The sequence below is a fragment of the Melanerpes formicivorus genome, unplaced genomic scaffold (genome assembly GCF_026170545.1).
Source record: "Melanerpes formicivorus ecotype bairdi unplaced genomic scaffold, bMelFor1.0.p_v2 SCAF_73, whole genome shotgun sequence".
In the NCBI taxonomy this organism is placed as follows: Eukaryota; Metazoa; Chordata; class Aves; order Piciformes; family Picidae; genus Melanerpes; species Melanerpes formicivorus.
In genome coordinates this window covers 286997-313976 of record NW_027142425.1, presented here as the reverse complement: position 1 = coordinate 313976, position 26980 = coordinate 286997, and the positions used below count along the sequence as shown (strand labels likewise).

General features: G+C 50.9%; 1 protein-coding gene across 2 annotated transcripts in view; it reads right to left on the bottom strand.

The window, feature by feature from the left end:
- Positions 1-22629, bottom strand: part of LOC137453889 (interleukin-13 receptor subunit alpha-1-like) — a 28042-nt gene extending 5413 nt beyond the window's left edge. Inside the window, exons 1-8 of one of the 2 annotated variants that reach the window (XM_068163570.1) lie at positions 22510-22629; positions 18206-18363; positions 14346-14481; positions 12002-12122; positions 10173-10357; positions 8939-9090; positions 7671-7848; positions 6643-6739 (exon numbers count right to left, since the gene is read on the bottom strand). In XM_068163570.1, coding sequence (XP_068019671.1) covers positions 6643-6739; positions 7671-7848; positions 8939-9090; positions 10173-10357; positions 12002-12122; positions 14346-14481; positions 18206-18363; positions 22510-22579 — 1097 coding nt within the window. In that variant the 5' untranslated portion in view covers positions 22580-22629. The remainder of the gene's footprint in view (positions 1-6642; positions 6740-7670; positions 7849-8938; positions 9091-10172; positions 10358-12001; positions 12123-14345; positions 14482-18205; positions 18364-22509) is intronic. The other variant, XM_068163571.1, reaches the window with a different exon arrangement.
- Between the last annotated feature and the right edge of the window lie 4351 nt (positions 22630-26980).

The following is a 26980-nucleotide window of genomic DNA, read 5'->3' as shown; positions in this document are numbered from 1 at the left end:
CACAGGGACAAAGGTTTCCCCTCCTGTTGCCCTGGCACCTCCTCTGCTCCAGCTTGCCCCCAGTGCCCCTTGTGCTGCCCTTGGCCATCCCTGAGCAGAGCCTGGCTCCAGCCCTGCACATCTTTATCCCCAGCCACGAGGGCAGCCCTCAGGCTCCTCTGCTTCAAGCCCCAGCTCCCTCAGCCTGGCCTCACAGGAGATGTTGCACTGCCTGCAGCAGCTCTGTGCTGGACTCCTTCAAGAAGTTCCCTGAGCTCCTTTTTGAGCTGAGAAGCCCAGAGCTGGACACAATATTCCACTTGTGGCCTCAGCAGGGCAGAGTAGAAGGGGAGGAGAACCTCTCTGACCTACTGACCACAGCCCTTCCAATCCACCCCAGGAGGCCCTTGGCCTGCTTGGCCACAAGGGCACATTGCTGGCTCATGAGCATCCTTCTTTGCACCAGGACCCTAAGCTCCTTTTCCTCAGATCTGCTGTTCAACAGCTCAGTCCCTGCCTATCCTGCTCCATGGGGTTGTTCATTCCCAGGTGCAGGACTCTACACTTATCCTTGCTAGATTTCGTTCCATTTCTCCCCACTCAGCTTTCAGCCTGTCCACATCTGTCTGAATGGCAGCACAGCCTGAGGGCTGTCACCACTGCTCCCAGTTTGGTGTCATCAGCAAGCTTGCTGACAGTGCCCACAAGCAGGGGGTTGATGAAGATACAGAACAATCCTGGTACATCTGGGGTATACATCTGGTCTGTACCCCGTGACCGTTTGAGGCTGTGCCTTTAAGAAAGGGACAGTGCTGGGACACTCTGGCTGAATGTTTTGGTGAAGACAATGAAAACATCAATATTCTAAACAAATTTCATTGGTAGAATGCAGTTTTAAGTCTTAGTGCAGCTGGAATTTTTTCCTCAGTTCACTCCTTTCCTTCTCCCTTCCAGCTTGGCTGCTTCTGGGCTCCTAGCCAGAGCGACCTTGGACACCAGATAAGCACTAATCACTAATACTGCATGTGCTTCTAAGGCCTAACCTAAATTTCATCCTTAATTAATTACCTTTTCTTTCTCTCTAGCCCTCTTTGGGAAAACAGGGAGGTAGGGGGAGAGAAGGGGGAGCCGCTTCTCCGGCTGAGTTAGCTGTGGTTTTTTTCCTCTTTGTGGGGGAGAGAAAGCCAGGCCTTCTCTCTCAAACCACCACATTTCTTTTTGGCGCCCAACGTGGGGCTTGGGAATAATTAGCTTGGTTTATTGCTTGCTTGACTCGGAGAAGCAAACAGGAAGGTGCTTTGGATTTTTAAGCAATTGCTCTTTCCAATATGTGCTGTTCTGATTTACAAGTATTGTCTGGGCCTCCTTATCGATCACCTAGGTAAATATTTAATGCAGAAATTATATTTGTGGTTCAAGTATAAGATTCAGGTTCTGTATGATCACTGTCTGGGGTTCTTTTGGCTTACGAGATACAGAAATGTGACCTCTAGCACTCTCCTGATTAAGGCAGTTTAAGAATCCCGTAGGTGAAAGAGTAATTTTAAGTGATGGCTGGGATCCAAAGGTGAGTTATTTCATGTTTGTAATCCTGCTGCTGGCGATAATTAATATCTATTTGTTATATCCTTTGCGTCGGGAGAGAAAGGTATCTAAGGCTTGTTTCATTTTTAAGCATAGATCAAAGAAGAGGCGGCGTACTTCTGGGTCAGCCCCAGAGATGTCCAGTGATGAGGAGAATGTAGAATCTGTGTCAGTTAAAGATAAAGCTAAAAAGTCTATTGGAAAGGCTGCTTTGAACGGTTCTGTTGCCGATTCTGGCAAGCAGCCAGGCTGGCAGCAGCTCCCAACATGGCGGCTCCCCCGTCTTCTTCGGCCATTAACGAGGCAAAGTCATTTCTGCCCTCCTTCTCAGCAGGACCGGAAGCCCCCTCCACAGCAGCTGATCTGTCTCAAAACCTGTCAGCTTCTGTTAAGGCAGCTGTAAATTGAAACACAGCTCCAATTAAGCAAGTAGCAGTTTTAAAGACTAGAAGTGGAAGGGCCAAAGCTGATCCAGGAGCTAATGGGGGAGAAGAGCAGGAGACTGATCCTGGTGAGGGACCCTCTACTAGAAAAGATCCTGCTGAGGAGGAAGAGAAGGTTTGTTTTAAAGATATAGCTGAATTATATCGACACAGGATGGAGATGCAGCTAGGGGTGCTTCTCAGCTTAGAGAGATCCTTAAGAGAGTGACAGCAGGATTATGGGGACAACATGTTCAGGAAGATGTGATAGACGGAGAAGAAGATGACCTTCAGGGATGTTCTTCACCTCGTGAAGAGGTTCGCAACGTCCGTAAAGATTACATCAGAGCAGATACGGAGCCAGTTCTAGCTTGGCTTAGTAGATGTTATGATACAGGTGCTCCAGCTCTAACAGTTGGAGACAAGTCAGCAGCTCAGTTAGGAACTCTCTCGAGGGATAATGGAATAGATAGACATCTAGCCAAGATTCTCGATAAGGTTAATCTGTGGGTACGCCTTTTATTTGCAGTTTTCCTGAGATACCCTTCCTGAGATGATCTCCCATGGAATCCTAAGCCCTGGACTACCATAGATGAGGGAATTAAGCACCCGAGAGAATTTGCTGTTAGAGAGCTACTCTATGGTGAACATGAAACTCTGAATCCTGATGACATTCCTGTGGGTATTGGTCTTGCTAAAAAGATCATCAAACTTGCTCCTTCCAATTATGCAAACATTCTGGCAAGCAGAATTGTGTCAAGAAGTTATGGTGGAGCTTCTCCTACGGTTGGCCAATTCAGTGATCAAATGAGACAACTGGAGGATAGCATGACACGTGGTTCTTTGGTTTCAGCCATTGAAACTCTGTCTGGTGAAATAAAGAATTGCATGAAAGAGCTGAAAGATTCCATATACCAATTGGCACAGAGATAATTCCAATTCTTCTTCCAGGTGGATACAAGTTTCATCTGTGAGGATTAGACATCCTCCAAGGAGGTCATTCCAAAATAGATCAAACCAAAGCAGACCACCAAGGCAGTCACGTAGGACTATTTGGATAGCTCTGTGTGATCAGTTTGGTGAGAACATGAACCGCTGGGATGGCCAACCAACTGCTAATCTTTTCAGGAGACTGAGGGAACTGCAAAGTGGCAGAACCCGAGGTAGCAACACCAGAAGGGTAGCTGTCACTTCCACAGTTCCCCAGAACAACTCTAGTAGCTCCAACAGTGGCTCCAGTTATAACACTGCACACTGTGCTCAATGCACATGTGGGCATGTTCCCCATAACTAGGGGTGCCCTGCCTCCCGCCAGGGGGAGGAGAGGGATAACAGAGATAACAGAATCTATTGGGATGTGTACATCCAGTGGCCTGGCACTTCACAATTTTGGAAGTACAGGGCCTTGGTTGACACAGGAGCTCAGTGCACCATAATGCCATCAAATTATCAGGGATCAGAGTCTATAACTATTCTGGGAGTCACTGGTGGATCTCAAGAGTTAAGTAAGGTGGAGGTTAATATAAGTTTAACTGGTAGACAATGGAGGAAGCATACAGTTGTGACCAGACCGGATGCACCTTGTATTTTGGGAATTGATTTTCTGAGAGAAGGGCGTTTCAAAGACCCTAGAGGTTACAAATGGGCTTTTGGAGTAGCTTCTGTAGAAATTGATGGACAAAAACTGAAGCTGTCTGCTAGACCTGAGCTTTCTGATGAATCTGCAGTTGTGGGACAACGTAAGATACAGGACATTAAATTGCCAGTTGCTTCTCAGACTGTGCATCACAGACAATACAGAACCAACCGTGACTCTTTGTTGCCCATTCAGAATCTGATTCGTCAGTTGGAGAGTCAGAAAGTTGTCAGCAAAACTCATTCACCTTTCAACAGTCCAGTGTGGCCTGTGCGGAAGCAGAATGGAGACTGGCGTCTGACGGTCGACTACCGAGCCCTGAATGAAGTAACACCACCTATGAGTGCAGCAGTACCAGACATGATGGAGCTACAGTATGAGCTGGAATCCAAAGAGGCCAAATGGTATGCTACCACGGACATTGCTAATGCTTTCCTCTCTATTCCCATAGCAGAGGAATGCAGGCCTCAGTTTGCTTCCACCTGGAGAGGAATCCAGTACACTTTCAACAGGCTGCCAATGGGCTGGATCCACAGCTCAAGCATCTGTCATGCAGTGATCCACGATGCTCTGGAGAAAGGCGGTGCTCCAGAACACATCCAGTTCATCGATGATATCATCGTCTGGGGTAAAACTGCTGAGGAAGTCTTCGAGAAAGGTAACAAAATCATTGACATTCTTCTGGATGCAGGTTTTGCCATCAAGCGAGACAAAGTGAAAGGACCTACCACAGAGATTCAGTTTCTGGGAGTGCAGTGGCAGGATGGACGCCGACACATTCCAGTGGATGTGGTAAATAGAGTCTCTACCATGGCAAATCCCACCAACAAGCAAGAGACCCTACGTTTCTTGGGGATAGTGGGATTTTGGAGACTGCACATTCCTGGATACAGTCAGATTGTGAAACCTCTGTATGATGTGACTCGAAAGAGAAACCATTTCCACTGGGGACCTGAACAACAAGCAGCCTTTGACCAGATAACGCAAGAGGTAATTCAAGCAATGGGTCTGGGACCTGTCCGAGATGGTCCAGACATTAAGAACATTTTGTACACGGCTGCAAGTGACAATGGTCCAACCTGGTGCTTGTGGCAAAAAGCTCCAGGTGAGACACGTGGACGACCTCTTGGTTTCTGGAGTCGAGGTTACAGAGGTTCAGAGGCTAATTATACTCCAACAGAAAAGGAGATTCTAGCTGCCTATGCAGGAGTAAAAGCAGCTTCTGAAGTGATTGGAACTGAATCACAACTTCTCTTAGTTCCCAGACTACCAGTTTTGAATTGGATGTTCAAAGGCAAAGGTTCCACACCACATCATGCCACAGACTCAACACGGTCTAAGTGGATGGCTCTGATAACACAGAGAGCTCGAATGGGAAATCTTGAAAGGCCTGGTCTAGTGGAGGTGATCTCAAGTTGGCCTGAAGGTACCAACTGTACTAAGCCTCCAGAGGAGAAAGTAACTCGTGCTGAGGAAGCTCCTCCTTACAATGACCTTTCTGATGATGAAAAGAAATATGCTTTGTTCACAGACGGTTCCTGTCGTCTTGTTGGGAACAAGCGAAGGTGGAAGTCTGCAGTGTGGAGTCCAACACGCCGAGTTGCAGAGGCGAAAGATGGAGAAGAAGAATCCAGCCAGTTCGCAGAGGTAAAAGCTGTCCAGCTAGCTCTCGACGTGGCTGAACGTGAGAGATGGCCAAAGCTTTATCTCTACACCGACTCATGGATGGTAGCCAATGCTCTATGGGGTTGGCTAAAGAACTGGGCAAAAGAGCACGGTATTGAGTGGATATTCCACATTCCCTACTATGCACCAGCTTCAGGGAAGATTGAACGCTATAATGGTTTGTTGAAGACCACTCTCAAAGCCATGGGAGGTGGATCTTTGAAAAACTGGGAAAAACATTTAGCACAAGCAACCTGGCTGGTAAATAGTAGAGGTTCAGTGAATTGAGCTGGACCTGCACATTCAGATCTGCTACAGAAAGTAGAAGGTGATAGAGTTCCTGTTGTTAGAGAAAAGAATCTGTTAGGTAAAACTGTTTGGATATTTTCACCCTCAGGAGAGGCTAAACCTGTCCGAGGGGTGGTTTCAGCTGAAGGTCCGGGTCACACTTATTGGGTAATTCAAGAGAATGGTGAAATTCAGTGTATACCACAAAGAAATTTAACTTTAGCTGAAAGAGTTTAATTTTGAACTGTTGTGCACCTACATCACGTCCAAAGGAAGAAACTACAAGGAATCTACGGTGCGCGAACCCTGGGAACCCTGAGTCAACTAAGAGACCCTGAGAATCCCCGTTTCCTTTTCGTCGCTTTGTCTGCAAAGAGATAAACTGCTTTCCATTTTTCTCATTTCCTGAATTTCTTGGACTTCTGAATCATCTACATCTGAGTATAGCTGGAATGGACTATGGACTTTACTTACAAACTGCAAATATTGCTTTGGATTGGATGGACAGGATGAACAGCCAATGAAATTGTTTAGAAGGGGTGGACTGTGACCGTTTGAAGCTGTGCCTTTAAGAAAGGGACAGTGCTGGGACACTCTGGCTGAATGTTTTGGTGAAGACAATGAAAACATCGATATTCTAAACAAATTTCATTGGTAGAATGCAGTTTTAAGTTTTAGTGCAGCTGGAATTTTTTCTCAGTTCGCTCCTTTCCTTCTCCCTTCCAGCTTGGCTGCTTCTGGGCTCCTAGCCAGAGCGACCTTGGACACCAGATAAGCACTAATCACTAATACTGCATGTGCTTTTAAGGCCTAAGTTAGCTGTGGGTTTTTTCCATTTGTGGGGGAGAGAAAGCTAGGCCTTCTCTCTCAACCCACCACAACCCCTAAATCTAATGGCTGAGGCACTATGGTGCTGCCATTTTTGTGGTGCGATTCATGGTCTGGATGAAACAGATGCTCTTGAAACATGCCACATCATGAGCAGTTACCTGCATGAGAGCAGAGTTGCAGAGGAAGCCAAAGACCAGTTGGAAGGAAGGGACTGAAAAGGGAAAGCTCATTAATTACCTTTTCAGATAGACTAGAAGAATTATTGTAGACACTGCTACAGTTAATGGCAGGGTGATTAGTAAAGCCAAAGGGAATGTGGAGTCCATCTTCTCGCCTGCAAAACAAAACCTAGGCACTTAGGGATGTTTGGAGAGGCTCTTTAGAAATAATGATGACAAATTCATTAACTCACTCATCTGTGCACAGACAAGATGGTTTTGCACATGGCCAAGCACACAGGTAGACAAGGGTTCACTTTTCAAAGCATGATATGGTACACAGGCACTGGGCAAGGAAATGCAATGCTGCAAGCTCAGGCCTGAAAAACTGACAGCACTGAAAGGGGTCCCTGGCCAGCTCCAGGTATGGCAACCCCACCAATACACACAGCAGCACAGACAAAACCTGCTGGCACTGCTGAAGGACTGGAACTCTCTTTTAATGTAACATTACATAGGTACAAAGCAATCAGAGTGGGTTGGGCTGGAAGCCACCTTACAGACCACCCAGTTCCAGCCCCCTGCCATGGGCAGGGACCCCTCCCACCAGCACAGCTTGCTCAAGGCCTCATCCAGCCTGGCCTTCAACACCTCCAGGCAGGAGGCAGCCACAGCCTCCCTGGGCAACCTGTGCCAGAGTCTCCCCAGCCTCACTCTCAATCTCCCCTCTCCCAGCTCAAAGCCATTGTTCCTCAGCCTGGCACTCCCAGCCCTTGTCACAAGTCCCTCCCCAGCTCTCCTGGAGCTCTTTCAGGTCCTGGCAGGCTGCTCTGAGCTCTCCCTGCAGCCTTCTCTTCTCCAGGCTGCACAGCCCCAACTCTCCCAGCCTGGCCCCACAGGGGAGGTTCTGCAGCCTCTGCTCATCTTGGTGGCCTCCTCTGGAGCCTCTCCAGCAGCTCCAGGTCCTTCCTGTGCTGGGGGCACCAGGACTGGACAGAGTGCTGCAGATGGGGTCTGAGCAGAGAAGAGGAGCAGAATCCCCTTACTCATGGAAGATGACCTTCAGCTTCCATTTGTTTATCGGACGAAAGATATTAGAGGCCTTACAGAAGTAAACAAGGTGCAACAGGTTGCAGGAATGCTGCTTCTCACCAATACTCTTTTCTTCACTCCAGTCACTGTAGAGGTGGCTGCTGTAGCACTCAGGCTTTGGGCTTGCTCTCACTTTGAAGGTGTACTTGCTCTTGGGATCAACACTGGGAACTGACATATAACTGCTCTCAACCTAAGGCAAAAAGAAAATTGTTGTTAGTTTATTTCAAGTAGCAAGGAACTCCCAGCCATTCTCAAGCCTATTTTCACCAGGCCCAGTTAGCAACTTGAGAGTTTTGGTGGGAGATTGTCTTGTGAATGCTGAGCTTCATAGAAAGGACCAAGCAGTATTTAACCAGCTCACACTGCCCAAACAGAGACTCCAAAACTGAGAGCTGATTTAATTCATTGCTACATCCATCACATAGCATTGGGCATCAATGATTAAGCTGAGAGCCAGCATCTGGAACTATGCCTGTATTGGATTTTTTATGCCTTTGCCTCTTTGCCAGGGCAGTAATGTTGATCTAATGTTGACCATAGCAAAAATTTCTGTGATGCCTCTTGAGATTCACAGATTGCATTGGGCTGGAAGGGATCCTCAAAAGTCACCTTCTCCAACCCCCCTGCAGGCAGCAGGGACACCTCCAGCTAGAGCAGGCTGCACAGAGACACATAAAGGCAGATCTTGAATGTCTCCAGGGATGGAGCCTCAAGCACCTCCCTGGGCAGCCTGTGCCTGTGCCAGTGCCTCACCACCCTCCCTGTGCAGAGCTTCCTCCTGGGTCCAACCTAAATTTCTCCTGCTCCAGTTTCAAACCATTGCCTTTCATCCTATCCCCACAGTTCCTTCTGAACAGTCCTTCCCCAGTCCCCCTAAAGGTTCTCTGCAAATACTGAAATGCAGCTCTGAGCTCTCCCTGGAGCCTTCTCTTCTCCAGGCTGCACAGCCCCAACTCTCCCAGCCTGGCCCCACAGGGGAGGTTCTGCAGCCTCTGCTCATCTTGGTGGCCTCCTCTGGAGCCTCTCCAGCAGCTCCAGGTCCTTCTTGTGCTGGGGGCCCAGAGCTGGAGGCAGTGCTGCAGGTGGGCTCTGAGCAGAGCAGAGGGTAGAATCCCCTCCCTGTGCTGCTGCTCTCCCTGCTCTGGCTGCAGCTCAGCACACATTCAAATGCAGCATATCTAATTTTCCATTTTTAAACAACAAATATTTGACTTACTGTGAGCATTAACACAAGTTACAGTAATAATAAAACTGGATAGCTAGAAGGAATGAAAAATTACTTGGATTATTTGAGCAGTGGTCAAGTCTCCAGTGTGATACTGAACTTCATAAACCAAACAATTTTCTGGGAAGGTTTCTGATTCACTCCATTCTACATGTATTTCATCCTTGACATTTGACAGTGTGAGCTGTCCTGGGGTGGCAGGTTTTACTGAAATGCAAGATGGAAGAATTAATTAGAAACTGTATTTCACTCTTACAAATATTACTCAAGTCCTGTATTCATAGACACACAGAATGCTTTGGGTTGGAAGGGACCTCAAAGCTCATCCAGCTCCAGCCCCCAGCCATGGGCAGGGACCCCTCCCACCAGCACAGGCTGCTCAAGGCCTCATCCAGCCTGGCCTTCAACACCTCCAGGCAGGAGGCAGCCACAGCCTCCCTGGGCAGCCTGTGCCAGAGTCTCCCCACCCTCACTCTCAACAATTTCTTCCTCATCTCCACTCTCAGTCTCCCCTCTCCCAGCTCAAAGCCATTGTTCCTCAGCCTGGCACTCCCAGCCCTTGTCACAAGTCCCTCCCCAGCTCTCCTGGAGCCCTTCAGGTCCTGGAAGGCTGCTCTGAGGTCTGCCTGGAGCCTTCTCTTCTTCAGGCTGCAGAGTCCCAACTCTCCCAGCCTGGCCCCACAGGGGAGGTTCTGCAGCCTCTGCTCATCTTGGTGGCCTCCTCTGGAGCCTCTCCAGCAGCTCCAGGTCCTTCTTGTGCTGGGGGCCCAGAGCTGGAGGCAGTGCTGCAGGTGGGCTCTGAGCAGAGCAGAGCAGAGGGGCAGAATCCCCTCCCTGTGCTGCTCTCTCCCTGCTCAGGATGCAGCCCAGGGTACAGCTGGCATAATACTACACTTACACCAGTCTAGGAACAGAAAGAGGAATAATTTAGCACGAAAAAAATGCAGGAAAGCATAGAAGGGAATAAGTCACTATCAAAACTGACAAGAAAGAATAAAAAAAGGAGTAAATTAGCATCAAAAAAGACAAGGAAGAATAAAAATGAATGAGATAGCACCAAGAAAATGTCAAGAACAAAGCAAAACAACTAACAGCTAAGAGTAGAAAGTGACTCTGCCATCGCCCAAACCTACTGCCCCCAGAGCAAACCATGTGTCATTCCCAAATCCAAGATCAACAGGAGGAGGGAGTATCTGATCAGCTTGTCTGACCCACAGCTTATGAGGTACAAGCTCCTCAGACACAGCAAGATCTAGCAATCATTTTTCATGAAGTGCTGTCCAATTTACCAATGGTGGTGGGATTTTTACTTGCACACACAGGCCTGATTTCCTCAGAGTGATCTCTAATCAATATCCTTACAACTGGGTAACTTCTGGTGATGTTTGGGAAGCTGAGATTGAAAGTGCACCCATAGAGTCCCTGGTGCATGAAGTAGTTCCTGCACTCCTTCGAGCCGTTCAAGCCATCGAACCTACAGGAATAAAAAACGTAAGGGAATAAAACCATCAGGGGGTTCAAATTCCAAAGAACAGAAGAGGCAGGCTTCTTTTTAAACCTTGTCTTAGTTTTTTGAGCCCTGAGCTGCCCATGGCACAAGGACAGAAGAGATCTGGAGCACTGCCCTATGAGGGGAGGCTGAGAGCCCTGGGGCTGTTTAGTCTGGAGAGAAGGCTGTTTATAACTACCTGAGGGCTGGGGGTCAGGAGGGAGGGGGCAGGCTCTGCTCAGCTGCACCTTGTGACAGGACAAGGGATGGAAACTCCAGCACAGGATGTTCCACCTTAACATGAGGAGCAACTTCTTCACTGTGAGGGTCCCAGAGTCCTGGAGCAGGCTGCCCAGAGAGGTTGCGGGGTCTCCTGCTCTGGAGCCTTTGCAGCCCTGTCTGGATGTGTTCTGTGTGACCTGTGCTGGATTCTATGCTCCTGCTCTTGCAGGGGTTGGAGTTGATGATGTTTGGAGGTCCCTTCCAACCTCTAATATCCTATGATCCTGTGGCCTTTTCCCCCTCCTTCCCAAGGAGTAAAATAAAAGTGCTCCACACTGGATGGGAAGCTCAAATGGGAACTCTATTTACAAATACACACAAAAGGTATCCAGACAGAAGGAATCCATTCACAAACTAGGCTCAGTCTTTCACCTGGGCTCAGCAGGCCAGAACCTTCCAGAGCTTTCTCAAAGCCTCCACCCCCCTCAGCCTGAGCAGGCACAGGTACAGCCACACTGCATCCCCCCAGGCCCTGTGCTGTAGCTGGAAAGCCACTGCCAGCCACGGCCTGGAGAAAGCCTCTCCCCCATGCATCATAGAGATGACAACACACAGGTTCCAAGACAGAGCAGAGAGAGAGCTTTGGCTGTGCACTGCCTTAAGTAGAGAGCATAGCCCTAAAACTGTCACCTCCAGTTGGATCAGATAAGGCAGAAAGTCGATTTCAAACTACAGAAAGGGCTTCTGGAAAAGAAAGCTTCATCCTGTCCCCAGGGGCTGCAGCAGTCTGGCACTGCACAAGCCCCACGGACGTGAGGAAGCAGACAGAGGTCAGCAGGCAGGGGTCTGGATGCCAAAGCCCTGCTCACACCACCAGTCTGCCGCCCTCAACACAAGCCCATTTATGGCAGCCAGCTGGCAAGTAGGGAGGATGATGAAGAGCATCCAAGGTGAATCGGTCACTTCTGACATCAAAGACACAAACAAGAGCACTGCCAAGTGCTGCCAGTGCTTGCAGCGGGTTAGGAGCTGACCCATCCATCTGTGAGCCACATTTGCTGGGCTGCAAAGCAAGCAATTAACACATTAGCCTCGCTCTGCTCTTCATCCCTCCTTTTTTGAATGCACCATCAGGAAAGCACTGGGCAGCAAGAGCACTTACTTGTCAGTGGGCTCCAGCAGCAGCCAGTGCACTACATCAGTTACATTAACTCTCCAAAAGGACCCAGCACCAGCAACCTAACCCTTCAGCAGTGAAGTTTTCTCTTGGACAGGACCCAACACTAATGCCCTCAATGCCCTAGGATCTTACAAAGCAACAGGAAGCAGACAAAAGGATGTGTAATGCAGAAGAGCAGCACTGAAGCACTCAGGGGGTAAGGGGGGGAACAAAGAGCCCCTACGAACCAGTAGGACAAGGTGTAATTGGTGTCCCTGCTTGCATTCTCCCCAGCACACCAGGTACAAACCATGGACTCCAAATTGTGCCAGACACAGCTCAAGTTAGCAGCAGCAGTACCTGGAACACCTGCAAGGAAAGGTCTCTTCAGATTTATTTTGCCAGCAAAGCCTTTGCTCTCATCTCCAGAAGTTTTAAAAAATCCCTTTTTCCATAACCAAAACCATCTGGAAGGCCAAGGTGGGCCAAATGAGCAAGCTGCAAGGCTGCCTGGTTAATGCACTGAATGAGCAGGTGGAAGGCTCTAAATTCAGTAGTGGGACAGTGGTTTCCCAAGTTGACAGAGGTAATTCTGCCCCTCTGCTCTGCTGAGACCTCACCTGCAGTGCTGGGTCTGGCTCTGGAGCCCCCAAAACAACAGAGACATGAAGCTGCTGCAGAGGGTCCAGAGGAGCTACATTTCAAGATCTGCAGGGGAGCTGCAGGCAGCTGGGGAGGGACTGTTCAGAAGGGGCTGTGGGGATAGGACAAGGGACAAGGGTTTGAAAGTGGAGCAGGGCAGAGGTAGGTTGGACACCAGGAGGAAGCTCTGCACAGGGAGGGTGGTGAGACACTGGCACAGGCTGCCCAGGGAGGTGCTTGAGGCTCCATCCCTGAAGACGTTCAGCTCTGGGCCACCTGCTCTAGTTGGAGGCTGTTAGGGTGTGCTCCAATCCTTCCCCATCTCCATCAGCGGAGGTTTGAATGGGGAGAGACAAAGGCACCAAGCTGCCTTCCAAGGTGGGAAATTGCCTTCCCCGTCCCCTGGACAGGTAAACAGTGCTGGGGGAGGTCCCTTATAGGTACTTACCTGTGGGGGAGGTTTGCTGGATTTGGGAGCTATGATTAAGTGGGGTGCTTCACGCCCAGCGTGCACTGGCCTTGGACACATTGTCCAGAACACCTTAAACAGCGCACCCAGAACGGCAGCGGGGCTCTCACTCTCCTGTTCCGCTCTCACCTTCGCCTCGCTCGCTACCTGGCTTCCCCCCGCACCTGCCTGCCTTGGGGTCCTGCTCCTGGCTGCTGTGACCCTGCAGCTGTCTTGCAGCGCTCAGGCAGCAGCCGTGTCCCAGGTCTCGCCGGCTCTGGTGGCGCTTTGCCTTCAGACCGCGCTGCGTTAGCCACACCTGCGGCTCCCGGAGCCTGCCGCCGAGAGACCTATGGAGCGATGCCCAGCCCCTGCTCTGTCCTCCTGAGCCCAGCCCGCCGCCCCATTGGCTTTCCCGAGGCTCCTGGCTTGCCTCTGATTGTGTAAGTGGGGTGCAGCTATTCTGTGGCTTAGCCCTTTCCATTTTCTGAATGGCCCAGAGCGTCCTGGTCAGAGTCGGGACCGAGGAGAGCCTGCCTGTAACCAGATGAGTCTTGTGGCTCATTTGGGGCAGGGCTGTCAGGAAAAATAAAGATAACCCTGTGTAATCCCTGCCTTGTTAGTTTAACCCCAATCAAATCAGAGGTGTCCCTGCTGCCTGCAAGGGGTTGGACAAGATAACCTTTGAGGGTCCCTTCCAACCTGCTCCCCTCTAATCTTTGGCACGAGCAGCTTCACCGTTCCTTGGCCATAACAAAGGGTTTTCTGTATTTCTTTTTGGTTTGTGTTTTGTTTGCAGTAGCTTTGGGATGTGGTCTGGTGGTCTCAGAGGTGTGGTCATCACCTCCTCCATGATCTTAAGAGGCTTTTTCCAACCTTTATCGATTCTGTGAAGTTAGCTCTTATGTCACAACAGCAGCAGAGCAGGGACAAGAGGAATGAGAGGAACCACATCACTATCTTGGAAGAGTACTTGAATTCTACAAGCTTGCCTACAAGGCTGTGTCAGAACACTCCAGCTGTGTTTAAAGAGAGCTTAAACAGAAGAATTATGTTACATCCCTGGAAGCAGCCCCAGGCCTGGTGTCTGCCTAGCTCCCCATGATTTGTTACGGCAAAATTGTGTTATTTATCCTACGACGTTGGCTACTATGTTGCCATGAGGCAATCACAGAGTGGCTCTGATCAGAGATCACCTACAACAACCCCCCCTGCCATGGGCAGGGACACCTCTCAACTTGACTTGGTTGCCCACGGCTTCATCCAGCCCGGCCTTGAACACCTCCAAGGAGGGGGCATCCACAACCACTCTGGGCAACCTGTGCCAGAGTCTCACCACCCTCGTACTGAAGAACTTCTTCCTAAGCTCCAGTCTGAACTTGCTCTCCCCCTTGGCTTACAACCATTGCCCCAGTGCTGTGCAGCAGAGAAAAGCAGGTGGTGGTGTCTCCCCGGGCCAGGAGGGGCAGGGCTGTGGCTGGGCTGACTGCTGCAGGAGTTACCTTTCGGCAGAAGGGAGGTCTCCAGCCAGCTGCTGGGCTGGGTGGTGTTGTCGTGCTTGCACTCGCTTCTCACTCTGAAACGCAGCTCCTCGCTCAGGCAGGTCTCGGTCACACGGGAGCGGCTCTTGCTCCACGCCTGCGTTTAGGGGGAGGTGGAAAGAAAACCAGAACGTTTGGCAGACTGCATCAAGAGAAAAAGGGAATGCCTAGGAATGTGAGAATGCACTGCAGCCCCTGCCAGCGTGGGAAGCCACTGCATCACCGCATCACCCAGGCTGGAAAAGACCTCAGAGCTCATCAAGTCCAACCTATTACCTACTAGCTAACACCTCCTGACAGCTAAACCATGGCTCCAAGTGCCACATCCAAGCCGTTCTTGAACACCTCCAGCAACGGTGACTCCACCACTTATCTTTGTCCTCATCAGAGGCACAGCAGAACTCGCCAAAGGAAAACTGCTGCTCTGGTGACAAGCAAAGGCCCCACAAGGATCAAGCGACAACTATAAACACAGAATAGTAGGGGTTGGAAGGGACTTGTGGAGATCATCCAGTCCAACCCCCCTGCCAAGGCAGGTTCACCTAGAGAACATGCCACAGGAACAGGCTGAGTTACATTTTGAATGTCTCCACAACTCTCTGGGGAGCCTGCTCCAGGCTACCCTTAAGTTACAGATGTTCCTCCTCATGTTTAGATGGAACTTCTCATGTTCAGCTTTGTGCCTGTTACCCCTTGTCCTATCACTGGGCACCACTGACAAATGACTGGTCCCATCCTCCTGAGACCCACCCTTTCTGGATTGATCAGCAATGATGAGATCCCCCTCATGCTGCTCTTTTCCTGACTAAAAGCATCCAACACAACGTGGACTAAAGCAATCCAAGAGTAAGTCTTCATAGGTAATGCAAACTAAGATGCAGAGATGTGGTGCTGAGTGCCATGGTTTAATACCAGCATTGGGAAGGGTTAGAGAATGGTTGGAGTCTATGATCTTAAAAGCCTCCTTCAGCTGAAGCCACTCTATGCCAAGCATGTTTATACTACAGTGATATAAATAGGAGCTTACACACCTAACCTTCAGCCTTCTGTGTGTGCACAAGTGTATGACAAACAGAAGAAAGAACATTTGGAGTTGTCAGCAAAAAGCAACTAGGAGAGTTTGTAGGCAGTTAAGGAGCAGAAGAAGAAGAAGAGTCCATCAAGAATTCACAAATGGCTATCAAACACAGTGACACCACAGCTTCCATCATCACAAGAGACAATGCAGGCAGGGTGCCTGTGCAAGAAAAAGGCTTAGGAAAAGGCTTGGCTCTTCAGCATACACTTCCTTGAGCAGCCTTCACTGGGCTGAGGGGATGGGCTTTGCTCAACTGGTAACAAGATCAAAAACCATGTTGCAAAGCAAAACTAAACAAACAATTGATATGACCAAAGAATAGAGAATAGGAATGGAGAGAGAGAGGGAGAGCCAACCAACCAACCACGAGACAAGGAATAAGAAAGACTTTGTCAATAAGAAGAGATGAAATAAAATGTAAACAAGAAAACAGTAAAATTAGACCCCCAAACAATGAATCACAGAAAATAATGTAAAAAATAATCAAGTGAACTGACAACAAAATAGAACAACCAAAGAGCATCTTGGCAGTGATGAGAGGGCAAGGAAAGCCAATGGCCACGAACAGAGCAGGTTCCACGAGCTGTGATGCAAATAAAGCTGCTGCAAAATGATACAACCTGCTCCATCCTGTGGTGGGAGACCACTGGCCCACCACTCCTTGCTGCTGACCTTGCCATCTGCTGGAGCCTTTCTCAGGCTCTCTCAGTGCATTACCCAAGCAGGTTCCCAAGGTGTCAATTTGCTAATGAGCCCAGCAGGAGAGGTAAGTACATTTCTGCTGAGCTACCAGGTTTGCCAGACTCATCTGAAGGTCCAGTGATGAAAGGAGGGTGTGCCAAAGATCTAAGTATCACCCTTTCAGCACTGTGAGGCCATTAAACAGCTTAGCTGTTTGTGAAACCACAGCCTTGCTTCAGGCCCAGGATATCCTGGAGCTGTCAGAAAGGTGAGGGCAGCTGCTGTGGAGAGACCACTGTAAACGTGGGGCCTTAGAACTGCCACAGGGCTCAACACCACCAGCTGCTTCAGGAGGCTCTGGATTCTCCCTGTCTCTCTTGAACTGGGGAGCCCAAAACTGGACACAGCTTTCCAGGTGTGGTCTCACCAGGGCAGAGCAGAGAGGGAGAAGAACCTCCCTAGCCCTGCTGGCCACAGTTTTCTTGATGCACCCCAGGATGCCCTTGGCCCTCTTGGCCCCCAGGGCACATTGCTGTCCTAGCAGAACTTGCTGTCCACCAGCACTCCAAGGTGTTTCTCCAGGGAGCTGCTCTCCAGCAGGGCAGCCTCTAACCTGTCCTGGTGCCAGTTGTTATTCTTCCCCAGGTGCAGGACCCTGAACTTGTGCTTATGGAACTTCATGAGGTTTGCCTTCCCCCAGCCTGTCCAGCTGTGGATGGATGGCAGCACAGCCATCCAATGAGATGTGTTGACTTCAACCACATTGGAAGCAGCGGTGTGTGTCAACCCCACATGTCAGCATGTGCCCAAGGCCTCACATTCTCGTGGTTCAGAACTATGGACTGGCAACAAAGTGTAAAAACATTTGTCACACAGCTCCTCTGGTGCCACGGCAGTCATAGAATCATAGGGGTTGGAAGGGACCTCCAGAGATCATCAAGTCTAACCCCCCTGCCAGAGCAGGGTCACCCAGGAACACATCCAGCTGGATCTTGAAAGCCTCTAGAGAAGGAGACTCCACAACCTCTCTGGGCAGCCTGCTCCAGGGCTCAGCACCCTCACAGTGAAGAAGTTCCTCCTGATGTTGTGGTGGAGCTTCCAGTCCTGACCAAAGAGCTGCTAATCCACATCAAAGATGTCACCTGGGCTGCAAACCATCCAACAGAGATGTACAAACAACGGTTCCAAACAAAGTCATACAATTTCTGTTCCGGGGAACAAATGTTGCCCCAACTGTGAGTGCAGGAGCAGGGCAAACACAGGAATGAGTTAACACTTGGTGTTCCCTCCAGAAGATGCCAAGCTGCCCAACCCCAGCTACTCCAGGGTGCACCCCTCCTCCCTAAATGGAATCCAAAGTGAAGGAGCTCAGCCTTTGCAAATTCCCATTTCAATCTCCAGGATGCAGATGGCCCAGCAGAGGTTATTGTTATTGTGGAAAGCTGCATAATCAGAGACTGAAACGGGTTTTGGTTTTATTACTATTTTGGGGGGATGGACTTGATGATCTTCAAAGGTCCCTTCCAACCCCTAGCATCCTATGATCCTATTGTTATCATCATAAATTAAACAATGTTATTATGGTTCTCATTGTTATTAACTTATATAAATACAATAATAAAATAAAAGTAACAAGAAGAACTAAAAATGAAGAGGAGGAGGAAGACAGACAGAGAGTTGGAGTTGTTCAGTCTGGAAAGGATTGTGGCCTTCCAGTATCTGCAGGGGGCTCCAAGCAAGCTGGGGAGGGACTTTTGAGGGTGTCAGGGAGGGACAGAACTGGGGGGGGATGGAGCAAAACTAGAAGTGGGGAGATTTTCCAATCCTGACAATAACAACATCATCATCATCGTCTTTGTTTGCAGCAGCAGCTCAGCTGCCAGAGAGTGCCAGCCAGACATTTCTGATCTGCAGATCCCACAGGCTGCTGTGACTCATTGCTAAGGTTTTGCTCCCCTGACAAGACCTCCAGGCTGTTTCTGTATCCCTGCACACACAGAGACTGATCCCCAGAAGGCACCGTCTGCGGGGTACAGCTGAGCTGCGAGGGTGATGCACTTACCCTGGTGTCCTGCGGGACCTCACCGATCACAACCTCGCTGGAATACTCCAGGTCGCAGCTACTGCCGACGTTCTCTGGGGGGTTCCACGTCCAGTTCAGGGTGCAGATTTGGACAAATGAGTAGCTCAGGTTGGATGGAGGTGAAAGAACTTTTCCTCCTGAAAGAGAGAAGTTATCCCTGTTAACTATCCTGTTTTCCCACATTTTTGCATTAGTCACACTGACACAAATGAAGGCAAATGACTTCACTTCCTCAGCTCGCATTTGCCACCAGTACGTTACTGCCCACTACGCTGCTTCTACTCTTCCTGTTACCTCAGTCCATCACTCAGTTCAATAACTTTAAGAAGTACACCCGAAAGAGAAAACATTTAAAAGAAATTGCAGGATGCAGCCACGTAGTGACTGTGGTAACGAAAGGGAAGAGGAGCCTGAGTTTTCAGGTCTTTCTGCTGAGAGCTCATGTCAGGCACGCCGAATCTTTAGCAAAAGGAGTCTGCACATCTTGAAGAGCAATTATTGCTTTATTCCACCCCACAATGACCCAACAAGGCAGTTCTGGAAAGAAAACTGCGACAAGACCTCTTGCCCGATGTCAGAACCTCAATTATTTGAGCCAAATCCAAGCAAAACTGAGAACATTAAGAAACCAAGAAACCACAGTGCTTTGCCAATTACTCATCTATTAAACGTTTATTGCTGTGCTCTGGCAGCCTGGCGCAGTCATTTACTGCAGGCACACTCCTGCTGCCCGTTTTTTCACCTCCCCAAAAGCAAGACAGAAGCAGAAGAAGAGCCATGAAACCAAGATAGCTGCCGGGATAGAACCCTTGCCTGCTCTTGTGCACTGAGTCACAGTCTGCTCAAGACAGTCACAAGCTCTCAGATGAGAAAAGCAAGAAGGGAAACGTGGCAGAAACTAGGAAACTGACAGGAAAAATTCAAGTATGTGTCAGACTCCAGTTCTAGGAAAAGCAATGACCAAATGATAATTCCCTGAGAAAACGAAAGTGAAGCCTTTTGTTTTAAAAGGCTTTTCTAATGTGTGCTATTAGATGTTAAAGAAGAGACCAAGCGAGGCTGCTTCTGAAGGTTATCTACAGCAACACTGTTGAGCCATCACTGCCTATTTGTAGCAACCAAACACCCTCAAAACGCAGCAGTTTCACCAACACTTCCAACTGTTATCAGCCTTTTGTGCCGAGCCCTGGAGCAGGCTGCCCAGAGAGGTTGTGGAGTCTCCTGCTCTGGAGACTCTCAAAACCAATCTGGATGCATTCCTGTGTCACCTAAGGGTGATCCTGCTTTGGCAGGAGGGCTGAACTCGATGGTTCTTTCCAACCCCCACCACTCCATGATTCTATCATTCTAGTGCTGCTGGTCTTGCTCATTCCAGGAAATATCCTTGTCCCGGGAAACCAGCCTCAACGCACCTTAACGTTTGAGGAAGCACATAAGGAAAGGGCAGAATAATCCCACCCAGAGGAGTTTTCCCATCCAGCTCATGGCACAGCAATGTTCCCTTCTGCTAGCACAAGAGAGCAGATAGTTTCATAGTTTCCTTCAGGGTTGGAAGGGACCACAAGGATCATCTAGTTCCATCCTTGTGGCCCTTCTCTGGACACGTTCCAGCACCTCCACATCCCTCTTGCAATAGGGGCTCCAGAACTGGACACAGTACTCCAGGTGGGGTCTCACCAGGGCTGAGTAGAAGGGGAGGATCACCTCCCTCGACCTGCTGGCCACACTTCTCCTGCTGCAGCCCAGGATCTGATTGGCCTTCTGGGCTGCAAGTGCACACTGAGAGCTCCTGGTGAGCTTTTTGTCCACCAGCACCCCCAAGTCTCTCTCTTCAGGGCTACTTTCCAGCCAGTCACTGCCCAGCCTGTAGTTGTGCCTGGGATTGCCTCGACCCAGATGCAGGACCCTGCCCTTGCTCTTGTTGAACCTCATGAGGTTGGCTTGTGCCCACCTCTCCAGCCTGTCCAGGTCCCTCTGGATGGCCTCCCTTCCCTCCAGCCTGTCTGCTGCACCACACAGCTTGGTGTCATCAGCAAACTTGCTGAGGGTGCACTCAATGCCACTGTCCATGGCACCCACAGAGATGTTGAACAAGACAGGTCCCAGGACTGATCCCTGAGGGACTCTGCTTGTCCCTGGCCTCCACCGGGACATGGAGCCATTGACAGCCACTCTTTGGGTGCAGCCATCAAGCCAGTTCCTTATCCATCCAGTGGTCACCCATCACACCCATGTGTCACCAGCCTGGAGACCAGGATGTGGTGCAGGACAGTGTCGAAGGCTTTGCTCAGGTCCAGGTAAACAACAGCAGCTGCTCGCCCCTCAGCTATTAATTTTGTCACCTGCTCATAGAAAATGATGATGAAAAGACAAAGCAGCTTAGTTCACCAAACGATCCTTCTGCTCAAAACCTCTGTGCACCACGAGCTTATGTTTCCCAGAGCTGCCTGAGCAGGAGGAGAAGTCCTCAGAATCTGGAAGTTTTCTCAGACCTTTGCACGGTTAAAGGAGAGGCAATGGCAGAGACCAGACATCACTGCCATCGGGGTCTCTGTGTGCCACACGCTCATGCTGAAAGTAAGAGTACTCCTAGGAGTTACTGTTCTGGTCTAAATATGCTTAGCTTTTATTTTGGAATATTTAAAGTTCTGGGGATTTTTGTTTGTTCAGTTATTAGCTGGCAAAAATGCAGGGGCCTTGGAGAAAGCTGAGCCCACCCAGAGCACTTTTGCCTGTTACCCATCCCACTAGGAAAAGAAAACGCTCAGGATGAGTTTTAGGAGCAGGGAGGCGTTAAGTTTGCAAATACTACAGTCCTTCAGAGCACGTGAAAAAGAAAATTACTCACTAAGCCTACCCAGCTGCCAGCATTCTGCCGTTTCAGGAGCTAAGTTTTGGTGACCCACAGCAGGCACAAACCATTACAGCAATTTGAAGGGTCAGCCCAGCTGCCAGTCTGAATCTTCATAAATTGCCTTTGCATTAGATTTGATTAGAAGCGGTTGTGCTTAAGGTCGGAGATTTCTAAGCACAGAAAGTCGAAAGGGGGAACATCCAACTCATAAATCAACCAATGCATTTTATCAGCACAAAAAGCTTAAATCTAGTAGGTTTTTAACCTATCGAAATCTGAACCTGATGCGTTAACGTCACATTCGGCCTAAGATTTGCTTTTATGTATCGGGCTGGACAGCCCCATACTTTCGTTGTATGAAATCTACAGGACACAGCGATTCGGCAGAACGATTCAAAGACCAACCACAAAAGACAAGCAAGAGATTGTCTCCGCTCTTAACCCTCAACCCCAGGGCGCTGCAGCTGAGGAAACACCGCGCAGCAGCCAGCCGAGCTCAGCGCAGCTAAGAAGCCTGCGGAGCAAACCCTTCATTTCCAAAAGCCCTCCTGGAGAAACCGCAACAAATCCTTCCCGTCAGCTATCCCCAAAAGCGTTGCAAAATAAAAGTCTCTGTATTTCGTCCTCCTTGATTTTCTTAAGGTAAATTTCACGGCTAGAAGACGAATCGTGGCCAGTGGGGGGGAAAAAAGAAAAAAGGAGACAAAAAGAGCAGTTGGCTGATGGTTAGAACCAATTCCGCGGCACCTTAGCCAAAGAGCAACACTCAAGCTCGGAGCCCTGCTTCTTATCGAGCCCTGACAGCCACGCACACCTTCCCCGCGGCCAACCTCAAAGATTTGTTTTCCAACCGAAACGATTCCGTGATTTTCGGATTCACGAAACGTTTGTGCTCACAAAAACCGGAAACGAAAAGTACCGCAGAGGTGAGCAACCGAGGCCCCGGCACCGGGGTCTCGCTCCGGGATCTTCCGCCTCATTTCCAGGAACTCCATGCAGAGGGACGAGGCAGAGGCTCTGCCGCGGTTCCAGGGCAGAGGCAGCCCCGACAACAGAGGACGGAGATGCAAAGATTCCTGCCCGTCTCGCCGAGCGCTGCCGTCCCGGGAAGAGAAGCGAATCCCCCGGCGCTCCCGGCGCTGCTGTCGCCCGGGCAGTGTCCAACGCAGAACGACAGCGTTTCGCTGAAGGACGCGGACCTGCCCGCACCGAGCCGGCAGGAAGGGCTCTGCAGCGCCTGCCTCGGCGCTGGCCCAGCCACGGCCCCTGCAGCGGCACCGCGGGCCGGGGAAAGCCGAGAGGGGCTGGCCCGGCAGCCGGCCGGTGCTCCCGCTCCCCGCCGTCCCGTCCCGTCCCGTCCCTTCCCTTCCCTTCCTTTCTCTCGCCTTGCCGTCCCTGCCCTTCCCTTGCCGTCCGTTCCCGTGCCCACCTGCGGCGGCTGCCCCCGCGGTGCCCAGCCAGCAGACGGTGAGGAGCAGCGGGACCCCGGCGAGCCCCATCGCTCCAGCGGCCCTGGCGCGGCCCCGCGCTCCCACTTCCCGTCGGAGGGGCAGGGCCAGACGGGAAGAGCGAAGCCCTGGCCCGCCCAGGTAATCCGATCCGAGCGGGGGAGCGGCGGCGGCCAGCCCGGCCCCCGATACCTGGGCAGCACCGCCCTGCCCGCCCCGGGGCTGGGCTCCGGCTCCCGGCGCCGCTGCCCACCGCGCTGCCCACCGAGCTGCCCACCGAGCTGCCCACCGCGCTGCCCACCGCGCTGCCCACCGCAGCCCCTGTTCCGCTTAGGATCCTCCAATGTTACGGGTTGGAAGGGACCTTTAAAAACCATGCAGGCCACCTCTCCCGCAGCCAGCAGGGACATCCCCAGCTGGAACAGATTGCTGAGCCCCAAACAACCTGACCTGGAATGGTTCTAGGGATGGGAGCATCTCCCACCTCTGTGGGCAACCTGGACCCGAGTTTCACCACTTTCGTTGTATAAAGTGTCTTCCTTATGTCTTGTCTAAATCTCCCTCTCAGTTTAAACCACCACCCCTTGTCCTGTCACAACAGGCCCTGCTCAGAAGTCTGTCCCCAGCTTTCTTTTTGGCCCTCTCCAAGTACTTGAGAGACCACAGTGAGGTCTCCCTGGAGCCTTCTCCTAGAATCATTTTGGTTGGAAAAGACCATCAAGTGCAGGGACCATCCAACTCCACCAGGCCTGGTGCCAAACCATCTACCTCAGCACCACATCCCTGTCTTCCAAACACCTCCAGGGACAGGGACTCAACCATTCCCTTGGAGAGCCTACCCCAGTGTCCAAGAACCCCTCCAGGACAGAAGTTCCTTGTAAGAGCCAAACTAAACTTCCCCTGAGACAACCCAAGGCCATTTCTCCTGTCCCACCAATCATCACCATGGAGAAGAGACTTTCCTCCCTCTATTGTCACCCCTAGTGTCACCCCCAGCCTTCCTTCCAGAGCCTGCTGGCCACTGCCATCTTCCACGCACACATTATAGAGACACTTTTCTCTCCCCAGGAGCCTGTGATGCCTCCCAGGGGCCCCTTCGCTAGCACCACCATGGCTCCACCACCAAACCACAGCCTGGGTGTTGCTGCAGCCCCTGAGCACTTCCCACACAGCCCTGGCCAGTGTTCCTGATGTTACACCAGTCCCTGGCACAGCTCCTCTCTCCAAAATCCCTCCTGCAAATTCAGGTTGTTCCTACAGTTCTGTATTAAAAATGCAATGCACATTGTTCTCCTTCTGACCCACCACTGCAGGTTCTTCTTTCTATGAACCCCCAAATGTCACAGAAACACAGAATCATTTGGCTTGGGAAAGCCCTTTCAGCTCATCTAGTCCAAGCTTCTCTAACTCTGACAAGGCTAGGGCTAAACCATGGCCCTCAGCACCACAGGATCACAGCTCACAGGATGTCAGGGGTTGGAAGGGACCTCTGGAGAGCTTCCAGCCCAACCCCCTGCCAGAGCAGGAGCAGAGAATCCAGCACAGGTCACACAGAACACATCCAGACAGGGCTGGGAAGGCTCCAGAGCAGGAGACTCCACAACCTCTCTGGGCAGCCTGCTCCAGGGCTCTGGGAGCCTCACAGTGCAGAAGTTCCTCCTGCTGTTGAGGTGGAACCTCCTGTGCTGCAGTTTCCATCCACTGCCCCTTGGCCTATCCCAGGGTGCAGCTGAGCAGAGCCTGTCCCCTCCCCTTGCCCCCAAGCCCTCAGATATTTATAAACACTCTTCTCCAACCCCCACCTCACTTCAACCTCCTTTCAGGGAGCTGTAGAGAGCAATGAGATCTTCCTCAGCCTCCTCTTACCAGATTCAACAGTCCCAGTTCCTTCAGCCTCTGTTTTCCCTGCCCTACCTCCAAAGATGCTATGGTCATATGCACTTTTACACCTACTTGTCCATATCTGGAGGTGTTTAAGGCCAGGCTGGATGTGGCTGTGAGCAACCTGATCCAGTGTGAGGTGTCCCTGCCCATGGCAGGAGGGTTGGAACTGGAGGGTCGGAACTGGAGGGTCCTTGAGGTCCCTTCCAACCTTAACAATTCTATGACTCTGTGACTGTGCAGAGTATGATGTGGCAAGCAGTTTCCCCACATTTTCATTGAGGAAGGAATAGAAAGCAAATTATATTTTGATGCATTCCAGGCCAAGAAAACCTCCAGGGTAAGAGTTTTCCCTCTGAAGTAGATGTTTGCAGTGCTAGCAGCTTTGCTCTGGCTGTCATGCAGCTGCAGGTACTATCCAAACCACACAGATCCAGCAGGGAAGAAACTCTGGCAAAGTGCCAAGGGCAATTGCCCGCTCCTGAGCCCACAGGAGCCTTCAGGAGTCGCTCCTCAGGGAGTTTTGCAAGAGGCCCTCTGCTCTTTGAGATACTCATTCTAGAAGAAAGGGGAAGTGGATCTTTCATGGCAGGGTGGGGAATATCCTGTGCTAATGGGGGTATTAGTTTGTTATTTAGTTTATTGAGTTTTGGGGTTATGCTGCTGGGAAAAGAAGAGGATTTGACAGATGTCCTACTTGCTGTTAGGAAATGCCCAAGGGACTGCAATTATAACCCCATAAAAATAGCGCATGAAGGTCCAGGACGTGGAATGCTTGAGCTGTGTGCCTGCCCTCAGCTGGTGTGGACTCTGCCTGCTAGCCGTTAGCTCGGGCAGTAAAGCCGATCTGAGCCGCAGCCATCTCTCCTTTGCTTTCACTTTCCTTGACGGAGTTTTCTTTCCTTCCTTCCTCCTGCGCTGTCCTCTCCTTCTCCTGGCAGAGCCGGTGCCAAGCACACATCCCGTGGCTCACCTGCTGTTGGCTGTGTACGTGCTCTGGGAGCTGCTGAAAGGTTTTTCCTGGGCTCTCTCCTTCCTGCCCAAGCACTCAGCCTCACATCCCCACCTCCGTGCACAGCAAACAGAACTCCTGGTCCCTGCCACAGCCTCTGATCCCTGCCACCTCCCCAGGACTCCCTGTGTGCAATTGCACCAAGCCCTGACCCGCACCTTTCTGCCGCAAGCCTCATGCTGGCTCACGCTGTGGAGGGGGCAAGGCAGCTGCAGCTGGCACAGACACACCTCGGGTATCTGTGGAATGATCTGCTCAAGGAGTTCTTGGGGCACGGCCCCGTGCCTGCTCTAAATGATTTATGGTGGTGCCAATGATCTGCCCTTGACTGTGTGTTCCTGATGCTTCCACCCACACAGCCACAGACAGCGACCATGGGGCTGTGCAGCGCCTCGGCCAAGGCACCACCAAATAACCCCACCCCAAATACCCATTCTCTAATGGACAGGGTCCCCAGCTCAGGTGAAGAACTCAGGCTGCAGGATGGGGAAGGGGATTCTGGGCCTCTGCTCTGCTCTGCTCAGAGCCCACCTGCAGCACTGCCTCCAGCTCTGGGCCCCCAGCACAAGAAGGACCTGGAGCTGCTGGAGAGGCTCCAGAGGAGGCCACCAAGATGAGCAGAGGCTGCAGAACCTCCCCTGTGGGGCCAGGCTGGGAGAGTTGGGGCTGTGCAGCCTGGAGAAGAGAAGGCTCCAGGGAGACCTCAGAGCAGCCTTGCAGGACCTGAAGGGCTCCAGGAGAGCTGGGGAGGGACTTGTGACAAGGGCTGGGAGTGCCAGGCTGAGGAACAATGACTTTGAGCTGGGAGAGGAGAGATTGAGAGTGGAGAGGAGGAAGAAATTGTTGAGAGTGAGGCTGGGGAGACTCTGGCACAGGCTGCCCAGGGAGGCTGTGGCTGCCTCCTGCCTGGAGGTGTTGAAGACCAGGCTGGATGAGGCCTGCCCTGCCCATGGCAGGGACTTGGAACCAGTGATCTTTAAGGTCCTTTCCAAGCCAAACTATTCTCTGAATCTATCAATCTGTGATCAGGTAGCAGGTTTGTCCTTTACCCACTGGTGAGAGGAATCACAACAGTTACACTTGGCTGCCACTACATCACCTAACAGCCAGTACAAGTGCCTGGGCTTGGCACAGCTGTCAGCACCCTGACCGCGTCAGCTGAGCTGGCTGGAGGTGCTCCCAAGGAGCAGGAGTGTGTTTTGCTGGGAACTGCAGCAACAGAAGACAGCAAAAACCTCCTCACAAACACTAACTATGCTTGAGCAGAGCTGGGTGGTTTTCTGGGACCTTTCCTTACTATGAGTCACACCTAGCTTCTATTTATAAATCCCTGTGCACTGCTGTGGTTTCCTGGTGAATCATTTTTGTGTTTTGATCCCCTGAGCTGGATGTGCAGCATTTGTACTCCTGTGGGATTTCCAAACCTATATCTTCCATTTGGCACTGAATAATTTGGCCTTAATGACTTCATTTGATGTGTTTGGGGGTCTAGTACAGTAACCCTCTTCATAGATTCATAGCTCCATAGAATGGGTTGGGTTGGAAGGGACCTTAAAGCT